At 48.2% G+C, this 26,469-nt stretch overlaps 2 protein-coding genes across 3 annotated transcripts in view; one reads left to right on the top strand and one right to left on the bottom strand.

Moving 5' to 3' along the window:
- The window catches only part of DTL (denticleless E3 ubiquitin protein ligase homolog), a 34,690-nt gene extending 20,271 nt beyond the window's left edge, over window positions 1–14,419 (bottom strand). Inside the window, exons 1-11 of one of the 2 annotated variants that reach the window (XM_054167972.1) lie at window positions 14,365–14,419; window positions 14,036–14,161; window positions 12,129–12,227; window positions 11,736–11,797; window positions 11,523–11,643; window positions 10,979–11,044; window positions 9,724–9,839; window positions 9,008–9,081; window positions 6,838–6,941; window positions 5,173–5,277; window positions 2,230–2,342 (exon numbers count right to left, since the gene is read on the bottom strand). In XM_054167972.1, coding sequence (XP_054023947.1) covers window positions 2,230–2,342; window positions 5,173–5,277; window positions 6,838–6,941; window positions 9,008–9,081; window positions 9,724–9,839; window positions 10,979–11,044; window positions 11,523–11,643; window positions 11,736–11,797; window positions 12,129–12,227; window positions 14,036–14,161; window positions 14,365–14,419 — 1,041 coding nt within the window. The remainder of the gene's footprint in view (window positions 1–2,229; window positions 2,343–5,172; window positions 5,278–6,837; window positions 6,942–9,007; window positions 9,082–9,723; window positions 9,840–10,978; window positions 11,045–11,522; window positions 11,644–11,735; window positions 11,798–12,128; window positions 12,228–14,035; window positions 14,162–14,364) is intronic. The other variant, XM_054167978.1, reaches the window with a different exon arrangement.
- Window positions 14,420–14,796: 377 nt separating this feature from the next.
- INTS7 (integrator complex subunit 7) overlaps window positions 14,797–26,469 on the top strand; it is a 39,409-nt gene continuing 27,736 nt past the window's right edge. The window contains exons 1-7 of the mRNA XM_054169296.1: window positions 14,797–14,902; window positions 15,127–15,256; window positions 16,078–16,224; window positions 19,024–19,161; window positions 20,554–20,600; window positions 21,060–21,259; window positions 24,321–24,443. Coding sequence (XP_054025271.1) covers window positions 14,812–14,902; window positions 15,127–15,256; window positions 16,078–16,224; window positions 19,024–19,161; window positions 20,554–20,600; window positions 21,060–21,259; window positions 24,321–24,443 — 876 coding nt within the window. The 5' untranslated portion in view covers window positions 14,797–14,811. The remainder of the gene's footprint in view (window positions 14,903–15,126; window positions 15,257–16,077; window positions 16,225–19,023; window positions 19,162–20,553; window positions 20,601–21,059; window positions 21,260–24,320; window positions 24,444–26,469) is intronic.

Here is a 26,469-nt window from a genome sequence, read left to right as displayed (position 1 = left end):
ATTCACTACAACAGCTGTTGTATCCATCTTCAGGAATCAGCATGAAATGGTGTGTGTAGTTTGATGCACCAGACAACACAGAAGCACTTGAATTCCAGTGCTGGGACAGACCAAAGGGTAACTTCATATGGTCACCTGAGTAGGCTGCACCAAAATAGAATAGAATAGAACAGAATAGACAAGGTTGGAAGAGACCTTTGAGATCATCAAGTCCAACCTCTCACCCAACACCATCTAATCAACTAAACCATGGCACCAAGCACCCCATCCAGTAGTCTCTTCCTAAACACTTCCAATGATGGTGACCCCACCACCTCCCTGGGCAGCACATTCCAATGGCCAGTCTCTAATTCTGTGAAGAACTTCTTCCTAACACCCAGCCTAAACCTCCCCTGGCACAGCTTGAAAAGATTCAAAAGACAATGGAAGAACAAGAGGACACAGTCTCAAGCTGCACCAGGGCAGGTTTAGGCTGGATGTTAGGAAGAAATTCTTCACAGAGAGAGTGAATGGAATGTGCTGCCCAGGGAGGTGGTGGAGTCACCATCACTGGAGGTGTTTAGGAAGAGACAGGATGGGGTGCTTGGTGCCATGGTTTAGTTGATTAGATGGTGTGGGGTGATAGGTTGGACTTGAGGAGCTCAACCTGGTAAATTCTATTCTCTTCTATTCTCTTCTATTCTCTTCTATTCTCTTCTATTCTATATGTGTATAAAGGATAGTTCTTTTACTACCAAGAAGGTATCTCAGCTAGGTACCATCTCTGTCAAGAGAAACCTCTCTGGCTTTTATAGTCTTCAAGTTGTTTAACAGTCAGGTCATTAACCCACGGATTAGCAATTACCAAACCTGAGCACAAGGCACTACAGCAAGCCTTCATTGCCTGGAAGTGTTCTATGTATGAAAACAGCCTGCAAAAACATCCTTGTCAGCAAAAACTTTTAGCCACAATGTTTCTGGAGTACAGCTGCCAAGCTTCTCAAAGAAATAATCTGGGTGGACAAGGCCTTCCTCTGCCCTTCATTCCTCTCTGCATATGGAAAGCCAGCTCTCTTCGTTAAGATGATTCCAACCTGGTACCTGCTCATGCAATACCTAAACCATGTTGGTTTTTTCCCCCAGCACAGTAAATCATCATCTCAGGAAAAGATATGTGTATTTCAGAGTCAGTAAAATCTGCCAAGCCTCTGGATGTGGCAGATCTCTCAAGGGACAGTTTTTTAGCTCTTTCTAACATTGCTATGGGATTAAAGGTAATTATTTAATGATTTATTTAATAAATGTGTGATATGATCTGTCACACACTCCTGCTACTACTGAGTAAGCAACCTGGCTCATTAGAAGTGGTCACCAAATCAAAGAGACTGCATGCTCAAACCACAGCTTCAGCAGGATGACTCTTTGCCTGCTCTGAAAGGTTGGTGTTTCGCTTTCAAACTCATTGTGAAAGGGGTAAACAAGTCAGCATTCCCTCAAAATTAGCCCAAACCTGAAACAGGCAGGCACCTGTGGTTTCTGACTGTTGTACTTCAATGGGAAGTTTACTCTGTTCCCATATGGCTGTCAAGTAAGGAGAACAGAACTTGAAGCATGCCTTACTCTGAGGCCCCTGCCATCAACTTGGTGTTGTTTGCATTTTCTACGTGTCAGTGCAAGACACCAAGTGACAAAGCCTCTTGGCTGTTGGATGGTGCTTTGGAATTTTGTTGAAGGCTCTGGTTGAGCCCTTGCTGTAATACAAAGGCTTCAACTACTGTAAATGAGGCATGAGAAAAAGCTGTGTGAAGCAAGGACTGGACAAAGGGAAGGTGGGGGAAGAAGAGCGCCCTTCAAAGCAATTAAATTGTTAGGTTTCTGCTAATGTACTCCAACGCTAGATGTGAACCAATATGTCTGTCTCCTTGTCAGAGCTGGCTGAGTCCCCAGGATTGCAAGACAATTCTAATGCCCCTTTAAACAAGATTAGAGATCAGCAACTTGCAATAAGCAGCAGTGATGAGAGACATATTGATGGCAGGAGGTTAGCTCTGGTTAATGTGAAGCAGATACGTCTAGCCTTGAAAGCAACAAACACGCTCTGGGCACAACGTGCCAGGAGCTAACCCCTGGCTAGCACTGCTTTGAGTAGGAGTGGGAGGCAGGGAGTGTCCTATGTGAACATGAAAATCAAATGACATCAGAGTGAAGCAGCTCCAGGCTGCATGCTTGCTCCTCTCCCAGCCACCTCACCTTCCAGATGTACGCATTGCAGTCACTCGAGCCGCTGACCAGGAACTGGTCGTCGGGGCTGGTGCTGGATTTGATGTAAAAGGTTGAATTCTGGTGCCCACAGAAAGCAGCCACTGTGAAGAGAAAAGGAGAAAAAGAAAAGAAAATAAAGGAAAGCCCCAGTGGAAGCACAGCAGTGCAGTCAGTTGCGCAAGGGGGGCCAATCTTACAGGCTTTTCCTGCCTGGCCACATATCCTCCAGAGAAAGTGGTTGCACTGCTCCCTCCCTCTGGGGCTCCAGGCTCCAGTGGCAGAAAGATTTCATTATTCAACTGGAGCCTTTCAGGCTTCCCAAAAGAAGCAACAGCTCTCTCCACAGCATTAGGAAGTGGTAGCTGTTTCCTTAAAGCTATAGCCTTGACCTATATCATCAGCGGGCCGAGAAATCACCTGGGCCACCCCACTACTCTGGTGAAGGTTCCTTGTCTCTTCCTCCCACAGATGCCATCACCAGCCCTGCTACATTAACAAGGACAGGCACACAGAATACATGGGGAGGGCCTTCTTCCACCCTGACAGTAACAAAGGCACTTGCTGCTTCATCCTCTTGCTGCCAGCATCTTCATTTCATCAACAAAACCTGCACTGTGTCAGCCACACTCCCTGTCAGCCTATACATAAAGCCTCAGTGGGGTTTGCTAAAGCCTTGAAACCATTGCCCTGACTGTGGTGCTGTCCCTACTATAGTGAGGAGCTGAAGAGCCAGCAGCCAGCACAAGAGCTGAGTGTGGATCCAGAGCACTTGGCCACAACAGATCCTGCCCTCTCATTGGGGCAAAAAGAGTGAATTTCCTGAGGTAGCACCAGGCAGAGCTGGCACCCTCTCTACCATGCTGGTTTAATAGCAGTTTTGGCAAAAGAGGCAACCCACAGACCAGAGGACACATGGCTGCCTCTCATGGCTGCCTTTCAGAAGTTGCAAACTGCAGAATATCCCTGAATTTTTAACCACAGCTCTGTCAGCACAGCAGTTAGAGCTAGAATTAACCAGGCTGGAAAAGACCTCAGAGCTCATCAAGTCCAACCTATCACCCAACACCCTCTAATCAACTAAACCATGGCACCAAGTGCCTCATCCAGGCTCTTCTTAAACCCTTCCAGTGATGGTGACTCCACCACCTCCCTGGGCAGCACATTCCAATGGCCAATCACTCTTTCTGGGAAGAATTTCTTCCTAACATCCAGCCTAAACCTCCCTTGGCACAGCTTGAGACTGTGTCCTCTTGTTCTGGTGTTGGTTGCCTGGGAGAAGAGACCAACCCCCACCTGGCTACGGCCTCCCTTCAGGGAGTTGTAGACAGCAAGAAGGTCTCCCCTGAGCCTCCTCTTCTCCAGGCTAAGCAACCCCAGCTTCCTCAGCCTCTCCTCACAGGGCTGTGCTCCAGACCCCTCCCCAGCTTTGTTGCCCTTCCCTGGACACCTTCCAGCAACTCAACATCTTTCCTAAACTGAGGGCCCCAGAACTGGACACAGGACTCAAGGTGCGGCCTAACCAGTGCTAAGTACAGGGGCAGAATGACCTCCCTGCTCCTGCTGGCCACACTCTTCCTAATGCAGGTCAGGATGCCATTGGCCCTCTTGGCTGCCTGGGCACACTGCAGGCTCATGTTCAGCCTACTATCAACCAGCACCCCCAGGTCCCTTTCTGCCTGGCTGCTCTCCAGCCACTCTGACCCCAGCCTGTAAGCACTGCATGGGGTTGTTGTGGCCAAATTGCAGCACCCAGCACTTGGATGTGTTAAATCTCATGCCCTTGGACTCTGCCTATCCATCCAGCTTGTCAAGGTCCCTCTGCAGCAAACTCCTTCCTAAGCCAGTCCTACCAGCAATTCCCCAGGAGGATTCCCTCACAGCACCCTGCCAGCTAAAGCTACCTCAGCACTCAGCAAGAGCAGAGGCAGGCTGGCGAGTCAGGAGAGAGGCAGTGACACACGGGCAGGCACTGCCCTCTGCGGGAGCAACGGCTGCACCAGCTTCATCCAGCTGGACGAATCCAGGCTACTCCCCACGTTTTACTGGCTGCACACAAAAGACAAGAGCTCCACGAGGAGGCTGAGGGTGGGATCCCCTGTGCTGTGGAGAGAGCCCTGTCTCTCCTGCCAGGGAGACAGGCTGGTGAGCATATTCCCGCAGCTCAGCGCCGACGCCCAGCGTTAACCTCAACAACTGACCTATTGATATTTGCTGCTTCTTGATGCTGGAAGCACTCCCACCCACCAGACTGCCCTGCTGAAGTGCAGACAGGAGGACACATTTGTTTAATTTCAATTAACTGAGAGACTGAGAAAATTTGGCAATGGGAACTAAACCATGTGCCTGGCTGGAAGGCATCTGACAAGCTTTGCCACCTTCTGAGGAGCAGTGCAGCCACAGGCTGCGGGGCATCTTGTCACACAGAGATCACAGATGTAAAGCTGAAGCAGCTCCACAATATGCTGAGGATTCTTTCTCCCAGGAACTTAAGAGTAGAACCCAAATGTAAAAGACACCTAAATGCAACACATCAAGTGATCACTTCACATCAGCTCATATCTGAGTCTGAAAAACCAGTGACTGCCAGTAAGCAAAAGACTCAAACTTGCTTCTGGTGGGTAGCAGCTAGACACCAGCCATTCCTCACCTGGTATCTAGAGTCAACATGCAAACTACCGTTTGTCTCTGTCTGGGTGAACCAGGAACTGCACTTAGTAAGCTTCTGTGCTATGACTTTTATGTGGATGGCTTAACACAAAGCATGAACTGCCCTTCTTACCTGTGCCTTCTCTCCTGGGTAGGTTTAGATATAAGAGCATCGAACAGGTTTCCTAAGCTTAGAAGGTGGTCTCTGTTGCTCTGAGTCACAGGGAGAAAATCCTCTCTCCGTGCTCTGTATCATCTATTTTTGGCAGCTGTTTCCATGCTTACCTGGAGCAGTCTTTAGACTTGTCATACTGAACATGTAGATACTGTCATCAGTGCAGTTAGCAAATAAATTAGTGCCAGTGGAATCCAACACCAGGCTCGAATAGCCTACAGGTAAAGAGAGAAGCTCTTCTGAAGAAATGACTCCACAAACATATTTGGGAAAAAAAGGCAGTCTCAAAGAAATGCCTAGAGAGGGACATTTGGAAAGGATCTCTATGATGTATGAGATAGTGACTGGAAAGCTTGCTTGACAGAGCACTTGCAGGAGAATAAAAGGTTCCTAGAATAACATCTACATTTTTCTCATGAGGATTCAGAGTGATACTTAAGAGAGAACCATCGACTTCACAGCAGGCAGGAGTTTCAAATGGATAGCAGGAACAACTAGATGTAGAAGCAGAGATTAAAAACAAATAGAAAACCTCATGCTTTTGATCTCTGCATCAGGAACAGTGTGGCCAGCAGGAGCAGGGAGGTCTTTCTGCCCCTGTGCTCAGTACTGGTTAGGCCACACCTTGAGTCCTGTTGTCCAGTTCTGGGCCCTTCAGTTTAGGAAAGATGTTGAGTTGCTGGAAGGTGTCCAGAGAAGGGCAACAAAGCTGGGGAGGGGTTTGGAGCACAGCCCTGTGAGGAGAGGCTGAGGGAGCTGGGGTTGCTTAGCCTGGAGAAGAGGAGGCTCAGGGGAGACCTCATTGCTCTCTGCAACTACCTGAAGGGAGGTTGTAGCCAGGTGGGGGTTGGCCTCTTCTCCCAGGCAACCAGATCAAGAGGACACAGTCTCAGACTGTGCCAGGGGAGGTTTAGGCTGGAGGTGAGGAGAAAGTTCTTCCCAGAGAGAGAGACTGGCCATTGGAGTGTGCTGCCCAGGGAGGTGGTGGAGTCACCACCCCTGAAAGTGTTTAAGAGCGGATTGGATGTGGCACTTGGAGCCATGGTTTAGTCATGAGGTGCTGGGTGACAGATTGGACTTGATGATCTCTGAGGTCTTTTCCAACTGTATTGATTCTATGAGTATATCCAAAAATATCCACTACTCACAATATTACACAGATATTTACAAATATTATACAGATATTTCTTGGTTGCCTGGGAGAAGAGACCAACCCCCTCCTGGCTACAACCTCCCTTCAGGTAGTTGTAGAGAGCAATGAGGTCTCCCCTGAGCCTCCTCTTCTCCAGGCTAAACAACCCCAGCTCCCTCAGCCTCTCCTCACAGGGCTGTGCTCAAGGCCTCTCCCCAGCCTTGTTGCCCTTCTCTGGACACATTCAAGTCTCTCAATGTCCTTCCTAAACTGAGGGGCCCAGAACTGGACACAGGACTCAAGGTGTGGCCTAACCAATGCAGAGTACAGTGGCACAATGACTTCCCTGCTCCTGCTGGCCACATTATTCCTAATGCAGGTCAGGATGCCATTGGCCTTCTTGGCCAGCTGGGCACACTGCTGCCTCATGTTCAGCTGGTTGTCATCAATACCCCTAGGTCCCTTTCTGTCATATTCATTGCATTCCATCACAGAGTGTAGGTTTTGCTTATAAATATGGCTTCATTTGCTTCTAACTCAGTTTGTCTGGCAAAACTTAATGCTGGGGGGAAACTTCAACCCACCACACAGCACTCCTCCAATTCCCTTTGCACTTAGACAAATGCATCCTCCAAGAGCTTACCAAGTCTGCGAGTGCTGGTCCCAGGGTAGCAGAAAGCCTTGCAAGGCACTGGCTCCTGACGATAGGCAGCATAGTTCTTGCGCAAATCCCAGACCTTAATCACACTGAAACAGAAAAGCACAAGTGTCTGCAACCTCAAAATGACTCTTGCAGCGTTGGTAGAGCCTTCCAGGAGCACAGGAAGACAGGCTGACCATTACCGAGCAGTGTCCGATGGTAAGGAGCACAACTGAGAAGAAGCAGAGCTGAGATGTGTTGAAAGCAAAACTGGGTATGGATGGGGAAGCAGCACTGCCCTCTGTAACTAATACAAAGTAAAGTAAGAGCCTGCAAGTCACCTTTCTTCAACTAGGAAAAGGAAATACAAGGATGCCTTTTTGCTCCTGACTTAAAAAGTGCAAGTCCTTTTTCCACTTGCTCTCCAGGAGCAAGTCTCTCTCATGAGCCATAGGCAGGAAAGTCAATCTTCCCTGCCTCAGAAAGGCTCTGGCCACATGGAGCCTGCTAAATAATTGAGTCCTGGAAGGGTAATTCTCCATGCTAATCAATGAGGCAGTTCACTCAAGCTCCAAGATCATAAAATCAATAAGGTTGGAAAAGACCTGAAAGGTTATCAAGTCCAACCTCTCACCCAAGACCTCATGACTAACTAAACCATGGCTCTACTCAGCTCTGGTGAGACCCCACCTGCAGTACTGCCGCCAGGTCTGGAGCCCCTATTACAAGAGGGATCTGGAGGTACTGGAAGGTGTCCAGAGAAGGGCCATGAGGATGAGCAGAGGGCTGGAGCACCTCTCCTATGAGGACAGACTGAAGGAGTTGGGGCTGTTCAGTCTGGAGAAGAGAAGGCTCTGAGGTGACCTAATTGTGGCCTTCCAGTATCTGAAGGGGGCTACAAGAAGGCTGGGGAGGGACTTGTCAGGCTCTCAGGTAGTGACAGGACTAGGGGGAATGGAATGAAGCTGGAGGTGGGGAGATTCAGGCTGGAGGTGAGGAGGAAGTTCTTCCCCATGAGAGTGGTGAAGCCCTGGAATGGGTTGTCCAGGGAGGTGGTTGAGGCCCCATCCCTGGAGGTGTTTAAGCCCAGGCTGGATGAGGCTCTGGCCAGCCTGATGTAGTGTGGGGTGTCCCTGCCCATGGCAGAGGGGTTGGAACTAGATGATCCTTGTGGTCCCTTCCAACCCTGACTGATTCTATGATTCTAAGTGCCACGTCCAATCCCCTCTTAAACACCTCCAGGGACAGTGACTCCACCACCTCCCCGGGCAGCACATTCCAATGGCCAGTTACTCTTTCTGGGAAGAACTTTCTCCTCACCTCCAGCCTAAACCTCCCCTGGCACAGCTTGAGACTGTGTCCTCTTTTTCTGGTGCTGGTTGCCTGGGAGAAGAGATCAACCCCCACCTGGCTTCAGGTAGTTGTAGAGAGCAATGAGGTCTCCCCTGAGCCTCCTCTTCTCCAGGCTAAGCAACCCCAGCTCCCTCAGCCTCTCCTCACAGGGCTGTGCTCAAGGCCTCTCCGCAGCTTCATTGCCCTTCTCTGGACACATTCAAGTGTCTCAATATCCTTCTTAAACTGAGGGCCCCAGAACTGGACACAGGACTCAAGGTGTGGCCTAACCAGTGCTGAGCACAGGGCACAATGACTTCCCTGCTCCTGCTGGCCACACTATTCCTGATGCAGGCCAGGATGCCGCAATGGATCTGGCACCCAAAAGAACAGATCTTTTGTACCTCAAGGCAACATTTTCTCAAGCATGCCTACACATATCCAGGCACTAACCACCCACCTGAATTCCAAAACAGCTCACTAACAATAGTCTGTTTATGTGTGGTCCCATAGATCCATGAGAACAGAGAGAGATGATAAGAACTGCTCTCATTCTGCCACACAGCTAAGGCCACTAAAGTGAGCATTTACCACTTATGCACAATTTGTCCCAGTGCTGCAATCTGCAGTAAGGAAGAAAAGTGACATTCAGCTTCATCAGTGCAAGCTGGCATACATACATCTCCTGGCTCTGCCTAATGGCAGCTCGAGCCTAAAGGCAACTCCAGCCTAATGGCAACTCTGGGCCATTGAGTGATCTTAGAAGAAAACTCTCCCTTTTTTTTTTGTGCCAATAGGAATACACAGAACAGACAAAAAAGAAGGCATCCTCCCTCCTTACCCATCAACAGCTCCTGCAGAGATAAGAGTATGCTCATCCTGAAGCAGCACCACAGTTACACTCTGCTGGAAATCCTTAAGAAGAACAGAATGGGGGGGGGGGGGGAAGAAAAAAACACTTCATTACTTTCAAGGTCAGCAAGACCTTGATGCTTACTTCAAGGCCAAGCAAATGTTGAAGAAAAACTCCTGCTAGCCAGCCAGGAGAAACTGGAAATAACAGAGGCCACAATAACAGAAAAATAAACAGAAGACACAACAGTCCTTCAAACACTCCCACCAGTGAAAACACTGCTGAGCAGGAAGTGTTTGGGCAGCAGTTGGAGGTTAAACCTCTCAGGTCAGAGAGCTGCCTTCATGACAAAGTATAATAGATTAAGTATGACCCAGTCTGATCCCAGTTGGACAGTAATTTGTGTGGTCAAATTAGTGGGGATAAAAAGAAAGGGGAAAAAATTTTACAAGCCTTCCTGGTCTAGTCTAGTCTATTCTATCCTATCCTATTTTCCCCCTGAAAAAGGAATGCTGGCCATGTATTTTCACATAGTATTTGCACAAAGATGGCTTTAACGGCACCAGGATTATAAGACAACTAAGCAATGTCTGAAATGAGCCACAGTGAGTGACCAGAGCACAGAAACCTGCCTCTGCAAAGAGAAATGGAAGTAATTTATCCTATTCAAGCCAAACCTACATTTTTGTCCTGCAGAGACCTACCACCAAAGGAGCAAATCCTCTTAGGTTCTGCCTCTTCTTCTTTGGTTTGGAAGGAGTTTGCTTGTCAACCACGTTGTGTGCTCCACTGATTTGATTCACCTGCCTGTAAAAGCCATCTGAAAGAAGTAAAGCCACCTCAATTAATAGCTCCTACACAATTTTGTAACCAGGTTAATAGAACAGGCACTGGCTTGGATTAAGTCCTACAAAGCAGCTAAGGCAAACCTTTAAAATCACTAATGTATTCTGCTAGTTACATATGAAACTGATGAGAAGCACAGAGCAGGAAACAGGAGCATATACTGCAAAAAATTGCAGAGGTAAAGGGTCTAGGCAGGCTGCTTTTGCAAACCATTAGCTTTTGATAACCATTAGCTTTTGATCTGGTCTTCATGATGCATCCTGGCCTGCAGCATTCATCCCATCTCATCCTGAAAAGAATGGCACTCACAGGAGGGTTTCCAGTGCTTTTTCACCCTATTTCAGAGTGTTTCATTTAGCCTTATGTCTGCTACTTCTCACTTCATGAAACTTACTACCTTCACTAGAGTAAAGGCATTTATCTGCTTTTCTTACCTATACCTTCTACTTCAGTCATGTGGAGCCTCCCCTTTCCTCTACTTGTCAGTTCAAAGAGCTAAGGAATTTTGTGCATATGGAAGAGTGAGACAAGTGCTGGCAGCACAGGCCAGGAAACTGCTGGGACAGAGCAAGGAACTGGTAAGAGGCATAAGAGCATGACCTGACTAGGGGAGGAAAGGCTCCAGGAAACAGAAGGAGAGCAGAATGAGCTCACCCTGCCTTTAGTAGGTATTCCCACAACATACTCAGTCGCTCCCAGCACTCTGCTCCTGCACTTCCTGCCTTCCTTCCTATTCTGGCAGAAGCCTTCCCAGCTTTGCTTCATCCCTTGGGATGGCTCTGATCTAAGCACTCTCACTCAGCCCACATATTTTTGTGCTGTCTCACACAGGGATGTATTTTTACCCCCTAACTTCCTTACCAGTACACTGGGTATTATCAGGCCAGCATTTCTATCATACTGCAAATAGGAGACTGTTATAAAGTGGAAAAATGTTTTATACATAGAATAGCTGTCCCCATTTTTTATTGTACTAACACAGGAGGCTGTTATCTCCTCCTCTTCTTACTGAAGCATTGCCTGCATCACAATCAAAAGCATTGGCCCAACAGGTACAACTGTCTTTACACAAGATACCAAGCTTTCTTGATACACAGCTGAAAGGCCAGTTACCTTTCTTGTTGCATCTGGTATCCCAAACCATGATGTTTCCATCTCTGCCTCCAGTACAGAAGACAGCTGAGAGAGAAAAAAAAAGAGAGCCATTAGCTTCCAAAAGTGTTACTTTAATTAAGCAAATGCAGCACAACGCTGTCTGTGTTCCTCTGGCTCTCCTGACTCAGCACTTGGGATGCTAGTCCTAGAAATACCACAATCAGGCCATTGTTCTGCCATGCTTTTTTCACTGGTTTCCTTGCTCTTCCTATTATTTTTTTTTCCACAACTGCTCTTGTAAAAAGAGTATTTACACACTTCTGTATGGCAGAGGTATCATATCTCAAACTTGCCTGAGGTCAGAAATGTGCAGGTATTAGCATCAGATCACCGTGAAGTTTGAACAAGTCAATTTTGCCTCACCAAGTGGGTCACTGCTCAGTGGGCCCTGTGGTATCTGTAACTGTCAGTTTCCAAAGCCCCTCTTTAGCCCTGAAAGTTCTGATGTGCCAGGGGAGAAAGAAGGATGAGAAACCAGACAACAGCAAATATCAGCATTTACCTTTCTCAAATCTAGAAAAGGCAACTGACTTGAGGCTACACTGGTGACCTTTGCATATGCCAAGAAGCTCACCAGCTCTCACATCCCACACCTTGGCTGTCTGATCTCCTGATGCAGTGACCTTCAGAGGGAAAAGTAAAAAGCTTTAGCCATTTTCTGCACACAATTGATAAAAGCATTAAACATAAAGTTAGACAGCAAAAAAACACTTACAATCTTGTGTTCCCCTGGTACCCAGGCAAGGTCAAACACAGCATTTGAGTGAGCCTGCCATTCTAACAAGGAAACAAAAGCCAAGGTTAGTTCAGTGCATTGCAGCATTTGCAGAAGACTAAAGAATATCAGACATAGAAAGCAGAAAGCTTGTCATCTGCTTGCCTTAGGTGTGAAAAACAACCCAGAGCAATTTACCTACTACTGCTGTTGTAAGAGCATGCCCATCCTGCTGCTTTGTAAAGACTCAGCATGGTATGATAAAGAAGATATCTATCTCTCTATCTATATTTCCACATAGATATTTAGAAGACTTAGAAAAAGCTTTCTCTGAATCCAGTAAATCAGGTACTTGTCACACAATATGCCTATCAGATTCTGTATAACATTTACCTTTAAAGATAAGCTTGCTGGTAGTCTGAGCCTCAGTATCATACAGTCTAACAAATCCTTCTTCATTTGCAACTGCCAGCACATGCTGCAAATTCGGGGCTGAAAAAGCAATTGGGACATATTGGTGTGTTATGGAATTGAACACTGCACTGCACTGCACTGCACTGGTTAGGCTGCACCTCGAGTACTGTGTCCAGTTCTGGGCCCCTCAGTTTAGGAAGGATGTTGACTTGCTGGAACGAGTCCAGAGAAGAGCAACAAAGTTGGTGAGGGGTTTGGAACACAAGCCCTACGAGGAGAGGCTGAGGGAGCTGGGGTTGCTTAGCCTGGAGAAGAGGAGACTCAGGGGTGACCTTATTACTCTCTACAACTACCTGAAGGGAGGTTGTAGACAGACGGATGTTGGTCTCTTCTCCCAGGCAAGCAGTACCAGAACAAGAGGACACAGTCTCAGGCTGCGCCAGGGGAGGTTCAGGCTGGATGTTAGAAAAAAGTTCTATACAGAGAGAGTGATTGCACATTGGAATGGGCTGCCTGGGGAGGTGGTGGAGTCGCCATCACTGGAGGTTTTTAGGAGAAGACTTGACGGGGTGCTTGGTGCCGTGGGTTAGTTGCTTGGGCAGTGTTGGATTGGTTGATGGGTTGGACGCGATGATCTTGAAGGTCTCTTCCAACCTGGTTTATTCTATGTATTCTATGTATTCTATGAATGACCTCAGAAAGAAGTTCTTCACAGAAAAAGAGATTGCCCATTGGAATGGGTTGCCCAGGGAGGAGAGGGGGGTCGATGTCCCTGGAGGTGTTTAACAAAAGCCTGGATGAGGCACTTAGTGCCGTGGTCTGGTTGATTAGTTAGGGTTGGACTTGATGACCTTGGAGGTCTCTTCCAACCTGGCTGATTCTGTGATTCATAATCATGCCCCTGCTCTTTGTGGAGGGCCACAAACACTTTAAACAGGGTCCACAGCAAACAGATAGCTGTGCAATAAACAGTATTTACATGAAATGTTCAAAATGCAGAAACACTGCCTTTTTTTCCTAGATGTTCCATTCAGGAATTACCCTCTGTGGCCAATTGAAGGGCTCCAGAAGCAAGTTATGAGATAATGACCTCTTTCACCAGCTATAAGAGTTTCTTAGTTATAGTTTCCTGTACCTGTATAGTACTTTCTGTGTATCTGAGCCTGAAAAGCAGGAAGCTGCCTTGGCAAAAAAGAAGCTCATACCAAAATGAGAGTACTGCAAATAAGAGATTTGCCCTAAAGATCCAGGAGTTTCCATGCTTACTTCATTCATCGTGAATGATCATGGGGAAATGCTGCATGCAACAGCCATCCATTTCTTCAATTTCTATATACTATTCTCCATGCTGGTTTATCTTTTATGTATTGTGAACAAAGCCCTCATTTTCCACCATGTAGCCTAGCACTCTCACCAAGAGCACATGCCTTGAAACAAAGCTGAAACAAAGAGACATTAAAAGAAATGCTTTGTAGTTTTTTCTTCAAGGGAATATTTTCCACCAGTATATCTAAGAACACCACGACCCAGTTTATATTGCATCTCGGTGCAAGTGGGCCATTATCAGGACACTTTAAAACAAGAAATTCTGAAAGCAAATCATGGAATGGCTTGGGTTGGAAGAGACCTCAAAGATAATCTAGTTCCAGTGTGTCTGGCCATGGGCCCCTGCCCATGGGACACTTCCCACTAGACCAGGATGCTCAAAGTGCCATTCAGCCTGGCCTTGGACACTTCTAAGGAGGGGGCATACACAACTATTCCAGTGGCTCACCCACGACGTATGAGACACATTTAAACAGAAAAACACAAGCAAAAAAAAACAACCCTTGACAGCAGTGCCTACAACCCGGCCCCTAAAAGGCCCTTTTGGAAGGTGACTTTACCTGAGGAAAAGGTGCAGCCGAAAGGAGGGACTGGAGTTCCCGTTTCCCCGTAAGACAGGTGGTCATCTTCCTGGCTGCACTGGTAGCTATCTAAGAGATACTGCAGGGCAAGCGGTGAGGACTTACCTACAAAGAGATGGGCAAACCGTAACCGCACCAGACACAACGCGAGGAGCTCCGAGGCTCCCTCTGCGGCTTTAGAGATAACCCGAGCCCCCCACTCCCGCCGTTGGACGGGGTCTAAACCCGGGGGCTCCGAGACCACTGCTAGGCTGGGCTTACGCTGCTGCGGTCCCACTTCCCATGGAAGGGGCGAGCAATAGGGCGGCGGTACTCACCGATCGGCGCGCCCGAAGCGCGGTGGAGTAGCGCACGGCACAGCATGGCTGAGAACAACCGGAGCGCGCGAACCCGGCTCGTGGCGCCAACTCCTGCCACCGACGAACCCGCCAAAGGCGCCTCGGCTCCTCATTGGGCAGCAGGCGAGAGCCGCGCCGCGGCCTCTCCCTCTGATTGGGTGACAGAGAGGGGCAGGGCCTCCAGGCCACACCCGCCCGCCGGCAACTCACCGCGCGGCTGCCGTTGCGAGGGGGGCGTGTCCGGTGGAGTGACAGGGGCGCGCACGCGCCTCGGCTTGGCGCCTGCGCACAAATCGCGCGGGGAGGCCGCAGCCGTTCCCCGGGCTGAGGCGATGGCGTGACTGCGCATGCGCGGTGGCCCGGAGCGGAGCGGAGCGGAGCGGGTGTAGGGGCTGAGGCGGCGGTGAGGGGCTCGATATGGCCGGCAGCGCCAAGTCTTTCCTGGCCGATGCGGGCTACGGCGAGCAGGAGTTGGATGCCAACTCCGCCCTGATGGAGCTGGATAAAGGTGAGGCTAGGCGGGTGCGGGGTTGGGGCTGGCTTGGGCAGTGAGGCTGGCGCCGGTGCCGGTTCTCCGCCCGCCGCCGGCTCTCCGCCCGCCGCCGCGCTGTAAGGGGCGGTGCCGTCCTTCGGTTCTTGGCGGCTAGGAGCTTTACCAAGGGCGGGGAGCGGAGGAAGGACCCGATTGTGAAGGAGTAACCTATCTGCAGCAATTCCTGTTGTCTCGTTTAGGCCTCAGGTCTGGCAAGCTCGGGGAGCAGTGCGAAGCGGTCGTTCGTTTCCCCAGGCTCTTCCAGAAGTATCCTTTCCCTATTCTCATTAATTCGGCTTTCCTAAAGCTGGCTGACGTTTTCAGAGTAGGGTAAGTAGCAGCATCCGTTCATTTCTGTCGAGCAACATCCCTGATCCGGAGTGGCGTGCTGCTGCATGGGCCCTCATGGGGCTTTTCTGCTTTCCTGATAGTACCACCGTGGAACTGAGTCCATTGAGGACAAGTTCTGCTTTATTGCAGTTTGCTGTCCCCATCGTTAGTGGGCTTAGGGGGCTATAGGTGTTCAACCAAACCGTTCCTTTCCATCTGTTCTGAGTACTCACCTGCTGATGGCTTGCACCTGGCTGGCGCCACGGCTGCTCCATGGGCATGTTCGAATGAACAATGTGTAGGTGAATGATCATATGTGCAAATTCCACCTCTGGAGGATTAACAGAAAAAAAGCTTTTCCAAGTGTCTAATGTCCAAATGGTTGATTTGATGGAATTGGAGCTACTTTTGAATAGCTTAGGAAGTTACCTGTTGCTGTTGTGGAATCTTCACTGTTGGCTCCAGGAAAGGCAATTCCCTCACCTGGCAGTGGCAATTAGACTTCTCTGTCTTAGTCCTGGGCGTGCTTGTCCAGCAGGCTTTGGCTTATATTCTTCACAGGTGTCAGCAAGTTCATTCTCCTGGAAATTGGCCTAAATTTGACACTACCTGTAATAATAGTAATTAAAACCCAAGAGTATTTTGTTGGGGTTTTTGTATTTTGGGGTTTTTTTAAAACACTCTTAGCCTCCTTAAATAAAATGCGTGGGCCTTCCCTTGTTGTAATTTGCTTCTGGGAGCTTTCTTAAAGCAACCTTGTGTTTAAAGTGCTGGAATTTTCATGATAGAATAGCCTGATTAAGAAATGTGTCTTCCACCAGAAACAACTTCCTGAGGCTGTGTGTACTGAAAGTTACCCAGCAGAGTGAAAAGCACCTGGAGAAGATCCTCAATGTGGATGAGTTTGTCAAAAGAGTGTTCTCAGTAATTCACAGTAACGACCCAGTGGCTCGGGCTATCACCCTGCGGTATGTACGGCGGAAGCAAACCTCTCTGGTTTCAAACCTCTGCCTCATTGTCAGTGTGCTGCTCTGGAATGCAATAGAATAGATTTAACCAGCTTGGAAAAGACCTTCAAGATCAAGGCCAACCTATCACCCAACACCATCTAATCAACTAAACCATGGCACCAAGCACCCCATCCAGTCTCTTCCTAAGCACTTCCAGTGATGGTGACTCCACCACCTCCCTGGGCAGCACATTCCAATGGCCAATCTCTATGAAGAGTTTCCTCCTAACATCCAGCCTAAGCCTCCCCTGGCACAGCTTGAGACTGTGTCCTCTTGTTGTGGTGCTGATTGCCTGGGAGAAGAGACCAACCCCCACCTGGCTACAACCTTCTTTCAGGGAGTTGTAGAGAGCAAGGAGATCTCCCCCTGAGCCTTCTCTCTCCAGGCTAAGCAACCCCAGCTCCCTCAGCCTCTCCTCACAGGGCTGCGCTCAAGGTCTCTCCCCAGCCTCGTTGCCCTTCTCTGGACACGTTCAAGTGTCTCAATGTCCTTTTTAAATGGAGAGGCCCAGAACTGGACACAGGACTTAAGGTGTGGCCTAACCAGTGCTGAGTACAGGGGCAGAATGACCTCCCTGCTCCTGCTGGCCACACTATTCCTGATGCAGGCCAGGATGCCATTGGCCTTCTTGGCCCACTGGGCACACTGCTGGCTCATGTTCAGCTGCTGTCAACCAGTACCCCCAGGTCCCTCTCTGCCTGGCTGCTCTCCAGCCACTCTGTCCCCAGCCTGTAGCACTGCATGGGGTTGCTGTGGCCAATGTGTAGAACCTAGTACTTGGATGTGTTAACTCTCATGCCCTTGGCCTCTGCCTATCTGTCCCTCTGGAGAGCTCTCCAGCCCTCTAACAGATCAACTCCTGCCCCCAGCTTGGTGTCATCTGCAAACTTGCTGATGATGGACTCAAATCGAATAACAAAATCTGCAGCTACCATGAAGGGAATCTTAATGTAAGATAAATGTAAGAGGTGTCTTATATATTGCTCATAGAGTTAAAAGCACAGATATGCCTTTAGAGAGGGTGAACTCTAAGGATCAGTGACCAGAGAGCAATGTTATTAACCATTTATGTTGATGAGTATTTTCTGGCTTGCTCTGGGCAAAACACTTTATGGTGTTGAAATTCTCTGTACTTGAGAGGAAAAATGAACTTGTGTGCATAACCCAGAAAGTAGCAGTGTAGGGAATTTAGATTGTTTAGGAAGAAACATTGCTAGAGAGGTCAGTCTTCAATGTGTGGCATAAACTTTATGACCTCATTTTAGTGGCCAAAGACAGATTCTGCATCCATGAAGATAATTGTAAGCAGGTATAGATCGTGACAACTTTATCAACTGTTGGGGACAGGTGGGGGTTGGTCTCTTCTCCCAGGCAACCAGAACAAGAGGACACAGTCTCAAGCTGTGCCAGGGGAAGTTTAGGCTGGAGGTGAGGAGAAAGTTCTTCCCAGGAAGAGTAATTGGCCATTGGAATGTGCTGCCCAGGGAGGTGGTGAAGTCACCATCCCTGGAGGTGTTCAAGGGGGGATTGGATGTGGCACTTGGAGCCATGGTTTAATTAGGCATGAGGTGTTGGGTGACAGGTTGGACTTGATGATCTCTGAGGTCTTTTCCAACCTTATTGATTCTATGATTCTGTGAACTCAAACTCTATATGTCATATGTTGCCTATAGGATAGAATAAACCAGGTTGGAAGAGACCTTCAAGATCATTGTGTCCAACCTATCAACCAATCCAACACCACCTAATCAACTAAACCATGGCACCAAGCACCCCATCAAGTCTCCTCCTGAGCACATCCAATGTTGGTGACTCTATGGTGTAATTAGTCTAGGACCAAAAGGAAAATGCTTCCTTGCATATCAACCTATTTTTTTGTTAACTTGTAACCAAAACTTATTTATCATTGCCCTAGAAGATGACTGCTTAGCCTCTCATGAGTTACTGACTTTCCACAGGGCTTGTTGTGGTAGGAAAAGAGAGAATGGATTGAGGAGGGCAGATTGGAGAGGCTGAGGGAGCTGGGGTTGCTTAGCCTGGAGGGAAGACTCAGGGGTGACCTTATTGCTCTCTACAGCTACCTGAAGGGAGGTTGTAGACAGGCAGAGGTTGGTCTCTTCTCCCAGGCAACCAGCACCAGAACAAGAGGGCACAGTTTCAGGCTGTGCCAGGGGAGGTTCAGGCTGGAGGTTAGGAAGAAGTTCTACACAGAGAGAGTGATTGCCCATTGGAATGGGCTGCCTGGGGAGGTGGTGCAGTCGCTGGTGTTGGATGTGCTCAGGAGGAGACTTGATGGGGTGCTTGGTGCCGTGGGTTAGTTGTTTAGGTGGTGTTGGATTGGTTGATGACACGATGATCTTGAAGGTCTCTTCCAACCTGGTTTATTCTATTCTACTACAAGGAAATTCTTTAAGTATGGGTGGTGAGGCCCTGGAACAGGTTTCCCAGGGAGGTCAATGCTGCCCCTTCCCTGGAGGTGTTGAAGGCCAGGCTGGATGAGGCCTTCAGCAGCCTGGCCTAGTGAAGGGTGTACCTTCTAACCAAAACAATTGTGATTTACTGATGTAATCCACTGAACAAAATCTGTTACCCCTTCATTATGTGTCTCCTTCTGGTGTGAGTTGTTCTGTAGTGGATGTGAAAGAGCGCATACTTACATAAAAGTAATCTTTTAAGTGGACCTTTTACATTTCCATTTGGTTTCATCTTGCTCATGATCGTTGTTGTTCCTGATTCTGCTGTGATTTGTTTCTGTAGGATGCTGGGCAGCATGGCATCCATTATTCCAGAGAGGAAGAATGCACATCACAGCATTCGCCAGAGCTTGGATTCCCACGACAACGTGGAAGTTGAAGCTGCTATATTTGCTGCTGCCAATTTTTCTGCACAATCCAAGTGAGATGTAGTTGTATGGATTTTTATTTTTTTTTTGGTTACTTTTTCATATTACAGAAAGTGGGAATTGTATTGACACTGGTGCCCAAGAAGGCCAATGGCATCCTGGCCTGGAGCAGGAACAGTGTGGCCAGCAGGAGCAGGGAGGTCGTTCTGCCCCTGTACACTGCTCTGGTTAGGCCACACCTTGAGTCCTGTGTCCAGTTCTGGGCCCCTCAGGTTAGGAAAGATGTTGAGTTGCTGGAAGGTGTCCAGAGAAGGGCAACAAAGCTGGGGAGGGGTCTGGAGCACAGCCCTGTGAGGAGAGGCTGAGGGAGCTGGGGTTGTTTAGCCTGGAGAAGAGGAGGCTCAGGGGAGACCTTGCTGTCTACAGCTCCCTGAAGGAAGGTTGTAGCCAGGTGGGGGTTGGTCTCTTCTCCCAGGCAACCAGCACCAGAACAAGAGGACACAGTCTCAAGCTGTGCCTGGGGAGGTTTAGACTGGATGTTAGGAAGAAATTCTTCATAGAGAGAGTGATTGCCCATTGGAATGGACTGCCTTGGGTGGTGGTGGAGTCACCATCACTGGAGGTGTTTAGGAGCCTGGATGGGGTGCTTGGTGCCATGGTTTAGTTGATTAGATGGTGTTGGATGATAAGTTGGATGTGATGATCTTGAAGGTTTCTTCCAACCTGCTTTATTCTATTCTATTCCCTTCTTTGGTATTGTCATTTATAGTAAAACATTACATTTGATTATTTGCAATAACAGTGTTGTAAAGAAATCCTGAATGCAAGTTTAACAGAGTTTTTTTCTTTGAATGGGAAGCTCAATAATATGGGAATACAAAGTTGAACAGAAGCTGTAATTGAGGAGTGTTATACAGAAATCACAGAATCAGTCAGGGTTGGAAGGGACCACAAGGATCATCTAGTTCCAACCCCCCTGCCATGGGGAGTCACACTACATCAGGCTGCCCAGAGCCTCAGCCAGCCTGGGCTTAAACACCTCCAGGGACGGGGCCCCAACCACCTCCCTGGACAACCCATTCCAGGGCTTCACCACTCTCATGGGGAAGAACTTCCTCCTCACCTCCAGCCTGAATCTCCCCACCTCCAGCTTCATTCCATTCCCCCTAGTCCTATCACTACCTGAGAGCCTGACAAGTCCCTCCCCAGCCTTCTTGTAGCCCCCTTCAGATACTGGAAGGCCACAATTAGGTCACCTCGGAGCCATATATTGGGGAACAAAAGGTGGTGCTGCTTGTCACTTTGACAGAGTTGTGCAGAGGTTCCAAAATGACACAGGTCTTGGCAAGCCCTGCTGTGAACAGAGTGTTTGATAGTTCAGCTGCCTTTATGAAAAGTTATTGATTTTCCATTTCACTGAGTACTTTCTATTTTTTTTTCTACAGGGATTTTGCTGCTGGAATATGTAACAAAATCAGTGAGATGATCCAAGGTACTTATGTATATTGAATGATAAAAAGGAAAAGCTCTAATTCATCTGAGAATCTCTGATAATCCACTTTTGTTGCCCATGTGTAAATACCAGGTATCAGAGCACTGTTGCCCTTGTCCTCCAGTGATTCCCAGTGGCTAGCCAGTCAGTCTCTTGTGCCCACTTAAAATCTAAGTGCTCAAAATATGTTTGGTAAAGACTGAATAAACTTACCCAGCACCTCACAGGTTGCTTCAGATGAGTCAATGTGTGTTACCTGCAATGGAGCAAGGAGCAACCTTCTCCAAGGACCATGCAGGTGCTTGACACTGCTCTCATTATGCTGCTAACTAGTAGATGAATTATTTGATGCTAATGCAGATGCCTGCACAATCTCTGTTCAGCAGTAATAGTAGCATACTGTGTGCCAAAAGCCAGTGCAAGGGGACTAACAGTCTGCCTGTGTTCCTCTTGTTGCAGGTCTGGCCACCCCTGTGGACTTGAAGTTGAAGTTGATCCCTATTCTGCAGCACATGCATCATGATGCTAGCCTGGCCTCCAGCTCCCGGCAGCTGCTGCAGCAGCTGGTAACATCTTATCCTTCCACCAAGATGGTCATTGTTACTCTGCACACCTTTACTCTGCTGGCTGCTTCTTCTCTGGTTGACATTCCTAAACAGGTAATTCTTCCTAATTCATTCCTGCAACATAGAGAGTACAAAGTATATTTAGAAGCCATCAGATTCCAGCAGATGGATGTGCTGGGATGGTTGCTCTTACATGCTGTAGGATACCTGAAAGCAGCTGCTGCTTTCAGACTTTTTGTCCTCTGGAGAGGCTGAGGGAGCTGGGGTTGCTTAGCCTGGAGAAGAGGAGGCTCAGGGGAGACCTTCTTGCTGTCTACAACTCCCTGAAGGGAGGTTGTAGCCAGGTGAGGGTTGGTCTCTTCTCTCAAGCAACCAGCACCAGAACAAGAGGACACAGTCTCAAGCTGTGCCAGGGGAGGTTTAGGTTGGATGTTAGGAAGGAATTCTACACAGAGAGAGTGATTGCCCATTGGGATGTGCTGCCCAGGGAGGTGGTGGAGTCACCATCCCTGGAGGTGTTTAGGAGGAGACTTGGTATGGTGCTTGGTGCCATGGGTTAGTTGTTTAGGTGGGTTGGATTGGTTGATAGGTTGGACACGATGATCTTGAAGGTCTCTTCCAACCTGGTTTATTCTATTCTATTCTGTTTGGGGCTCTAAGCCAAGTTGTGGGCAAGCAGAGACAGAAAAACACCATGCTTTTAGGCTCCAAAAATGTGCTTGGTGTATTTGATTTCTATAGCAAATCTGAATCTCCTGACATTTGAGATTCATCTAACTAATCCTCATCAAGCAGTCAGGAAAATCTTTGGGTTTGTACAGCTATGAAAGGCTGGTGTCTGTTCCTGTTAGACTGATAGCATTGATCTGTCTCAAACTCCTTTTTTGGTGTGGCTGATTGCTTTATTTGAGAGGATGCTTCTAGATAGTACTGAATCTAAGTCAACCAAACCTTGACAGGCTGGAGAGGTGGGCACAAGCTAACCTCATGAGGTTCAACAAGACCAAGGGCAGGGTCCTGCAGCTGGGTCGAGGCAATCCCAGGCACAAATCCAGGCTGGGCAGGGACTGGCTGGAAAGCAGCCCTGAGGAGAGAGACTTGGGGGTGCTGGGGGAGGAGAAGCTCAACAGGAGCTCTCAGTGTGCACTTGCAGCCCAGAAAGCCAATCAGATCCTGGGCTGCAGCAAGAGAAGTGTGGCCAGCAGGGCAAGGGAGGTGATTCTCCCCCTCTGCTCAGCTCTGGTGAGACCCCACCTGCAGTACTGCCTCCAGGTCTGGAGCCCCTCTTACAAGAGGGATCTGGAGGTGCTGGAAGGCATCCAGAGAAGGGCCAGGAGGATGATCAGAGGGCTGGAGCACCTCTCCTATGAGGACAGACTGAAGGAGTTGGGGCTGTTCAGTCTGGAGAAGAGAAGGCTCTGAGGTGACCTCATTGTGGCCTTCCAGTATCTGAAGGGGGCCTACAAGAAGGCTGGGGAGGGACTGCTCAGGATCTCAGGTAGTGACAGGACTAGGGGGAATGGAATGAAGCTGGAGGTGGGGAGATTCAGGCTGGAGGTGAGGAGGAAGTTCTTCCCCATGAGAGTGGTGAAGCTCTGGACTGGGTTGTCCAGAGAGGTGGTTGAGGCCTCATCCCTGGAGGTGTTTAAGCCCAGGCTGGATGAGGCTCTGGGCAGCCTGATCTAGTGTGAGGTGTCCCTGCCAATGGCAGAGGGGTTGGAACTGGATGATCCTTGTGGTCCCTGCCAACCCTGACTGATACTATGATACCATGAACATTACCACACTTGATGCGGTGTTTGGCATGGGGTTTTTTGTTTGGCTGTTTTTTGTGCTGGGTTGTTGTGGTGGTTTGGGTTGTAGGTTTGGGGCTTTGGTTGGTTGTTTTTTTTATGCTGGTAAGCACTGTGATTTAGGCTGTGTTTCTGCAACACAAAAGTCAGTGCTGCTTAGAAGTGATGTGGACAGGATAGGGATGGAGAGCCAAACCGTGGCTGTCATGGCCTTGCTTTTCCATGTGGTAGCTATTCCTGCTCTGTATATTTGCAGGAAATGAATACAAGTGTCAATTAATTGGAGATAAATGCTTCGAGGTGAGGGATGGGAGAGAGAGGTAAGGGTTGTTTTTGTTTATCTGGAGGTTTTGGCATTGGGTTTTGGCATTGGGTTTTGGCAAGTGCCAAGGTGTAGGAGGGTGCCTGTGGTGTTACCTGTTGAAAGCAGATCGTGCAGATACCTGAATTATCTTTTTCTGGGATGTGATGCTATTGACTGAGTTGTTGGGGGATGCTTTATGGTATTTCTGAGAGTGCTGAAATAGGTCTTGAGTCTTCTCAGGTATGAAAGGTGGTGTAGAGAAGGATATGTGAACACAGAGGGTGGGGTGGTGGAAGTCAGCTGTCAGATTGTTCTGGCTTGTCATGGCATCACAGCCTAGCCAGGGGTTTTTGTTTTCCATGTAGCAAGCACATAAGGCAAGTTAGTTTTGGGCCAGTATGCTCTCTTCCTCCCTAACAGAATCATGGAATCAAAATCAATAAGGTTGGAAAAGACCTCAAATATCATCAAGTCCAACCTGTCACTCAACACCTCATGACTACTAAACCATGGCACCAAGTGCCACGTCCAGTCTCTTTTTGAACTCCTCCAGGGATGGTGACTCCACCACCTCCCTGGGCAGCACATTCCAATGGCCAGTCTCTCTTTCTGTGAAGAACTTTCTCCTGACCTCCAGCCTAAACCTCCCCTGGTGCAGCTTGAGACTGTGTCCTCTTGTTCTAGTGCTGGTTGCCTGGGAGAAGAGACCAACCCCCACCTGGCTACAACCTCCCTTCAAGTAGTTGTAGACAGCAAGAAGGTCTCCCCTGAGTCTCCTCCTCTCCAGGCTAAGCAACCCCAGCTCCCTCAGCCTCTCCTCACAGGGCTGTGCTCAAGGCCTCTCCCCAGCCTCGTTGCCCTTCTCTGGACACATTCAAGTGCCTCAATGTCCTTCTTAAACTGAGGGCCCCAGAACTGGACACAGGACTCAAGGTGTGGCCTAAGCAGTGCTGAGTACAGGGGCACAATGACTTCCCTGCTCCTGCTGGCCACAAAGTACTTTTGAAAAGACTTCTAGTGTCATCTCTTTTTAAACAAGGAATTGTCTTTGTTGCAGATCCAGCTTTTGTTGCAGTACTTGAAGAATGATCCGAGGAAGGCTGTGAAGAGGCTTGCAATCCAAGATCTGAAGTTGCTGGCCAATAAAACACCACATACATGGAACAGAGAAAACATTCAGGTGTGTGCCTTTTTGAGCTTTGCATGTAGTTGTGGAATTAGTTCCAGAAGAACAGTTTGGAAGGTTAAGAAAGGAAGGACATGCATCTCCATATCCTTAGGTTACTCTTCCCTTTCTCTGGATTAACTGCTACTTTTCAGTAGGAATAGTAACCTTGTGACTCCTGTTGTATTGATGAGCCCCTAGGAGGTGTTTCTAATGCATCTGTGTTATTTAGGGAAACAATTAGATGGTAGATGGTGTTGGGTGATAGGTTGGGCTTGATGATCTTGATGTCTCTTCCAACCTGGTTAATTCTATTCTAATTTATAGAATCACAAAATCAATAAGGTTGGAAAAGACCTCAGAGATCATCAAGTCCAACCAGTCACCCAACACCTCAGGATTAACCAAACCATGGCACCAAGTGCCACGTCCAATCCCCTCTTGAACACCTCCAGGGACGGTGACTCCACCACCTCCCTGGGCAGCACATTCCAATGGCCAACAACTCTCTCTGGGAAGAACTTTCTCCTCACCTCCAGCCTAAACTTCCCCTGGCACAGCTTGAGACTGTGTCCTCTTGTTCTGTTGGTGGTTGCTTGGGAGAACAGACCAACCCCCACCTGGCTACAACCTCCCTTCAGGGAGTTGTAGACAGCAAGGTCTCCCCTGAGCCTCCTCTTCTCCAGGCTAAACAACCCCAGCTCCCTCAGCCTCTCCTCACAGGGCTGTGCTCAAGGCCTCTCCCCAGCCTCGTTGCCCTTCTCTGGACACGTTCAAGTGTCTCAATGTCCTTCCTAACCTGAGGGGCCCAGAACTGGACACAGGACTCAAGGTGTGGCCTAACAATTGCCTAACAATTATTATGCTGTAGATAGTATTACTGCTCTCTTTAAATGACACTTGCCTTTTTTTTCCCTCCTTGTCTTTGCTGTTTCCTGGCATAAACCACTAAAGAAAATAACTTCAGAGTAGATGAATGGAAAAGCTGCTGTTTCAAGTATGCTCTGGATGGTAATCTAACAGCACTATTAGGAGACATCAACACCCTTCATCAACCCTGATCATTGTGTCTTCTTTTTGTGCCATACTCATCAATGGATTAGTGAAATACTCCCTGGCTATAAATGACAGATTTACTTAGAACCTTACAAGAACATACAGATGCCTGATAAGAACACTAGTTGAGGCTTTTATTCATTCTGGTGAACTAATTCTGTGTTGTCTTTGAGTTACTGGATGTTATCATTCAGAGTGTCAAAGCTGGGTTGCATTTTCCATTTGTCTCATGCTTTCTCTCATGTTGACTAAACAAAGCCTCTAAAAGCAATGAAGGACTAAATTGTGGACAGTGTTGGCATGATGAATGTGAGAACAGCCTGGCTTTTAAGAGTTGCTCCAATCTAGTTGTTAACTAAGGCCTGATTAGCTCTGGCAAAAGGCACAGAAGTGTGATAGGAGCTCTGCTACAAATGAGTTAAAGAATAAAATATGCTTTAAGAGATTTATCAAGAGACTTCAATTGTTTTCTGTTGGATGCCAGGGCTGTTGGAGGAAATGGTACTTGAATGTCCTCTTCAGAGATGCATACTTAAATAACCCCTGCACATTATTACAAGGCAAAATAATCAATATACCTCTAGCACTGGGGAACTGTCTTAAAACTGTCTTTAGGCTGGAGATGAGGAGAAAGTTCTTCCCAGAGGGAGTTATTAGCCTTTGGAATGTGCTGCCCAGGGAGGTGGTGGAGTCCCCATCCCTGGAGATGTTCAAGAGGGGATTGGACGTGGCACTTGGGGCCATGGTTTAGTTAGTCCTGGACTTGAAGGTTGGACTTGATGATCTCTGAGGTCTTTTCCAACCTTATTGATTCTATGAAAATCTTTTGCAAGTGTTTGCAGCATTTTTGCTGCTGTTTTTCAGTTGGTCAGTGGCTTGTACTTAGTGTTGCCTGGCATGAGGCCTGCTGTTGCTTTCCTGCAAGCCACATCCTTAGTACCTGTACTGAAACAGGTACTTTGGTACATGACTTCTTGATTTCAGT

This window comes from Dryobates pubescens, chromosome 2 (assembly GCF_014839835.1).
Source record: "Dryobates pubescens isolate bDryPub1 chromosome 2, bDryPub1.pri, whole genome shotgun sequence".
Lineage (NCBI taxonomy): Eukaryota > Metazoa > Chordata > Aves > Piciformes > Picidae > Dryobates > Dryobates pubescens.
Note: the sequence above shows the minus strand (reverse complement) of the source record. Positions and strands in the feature narration are given on the sequence as shown.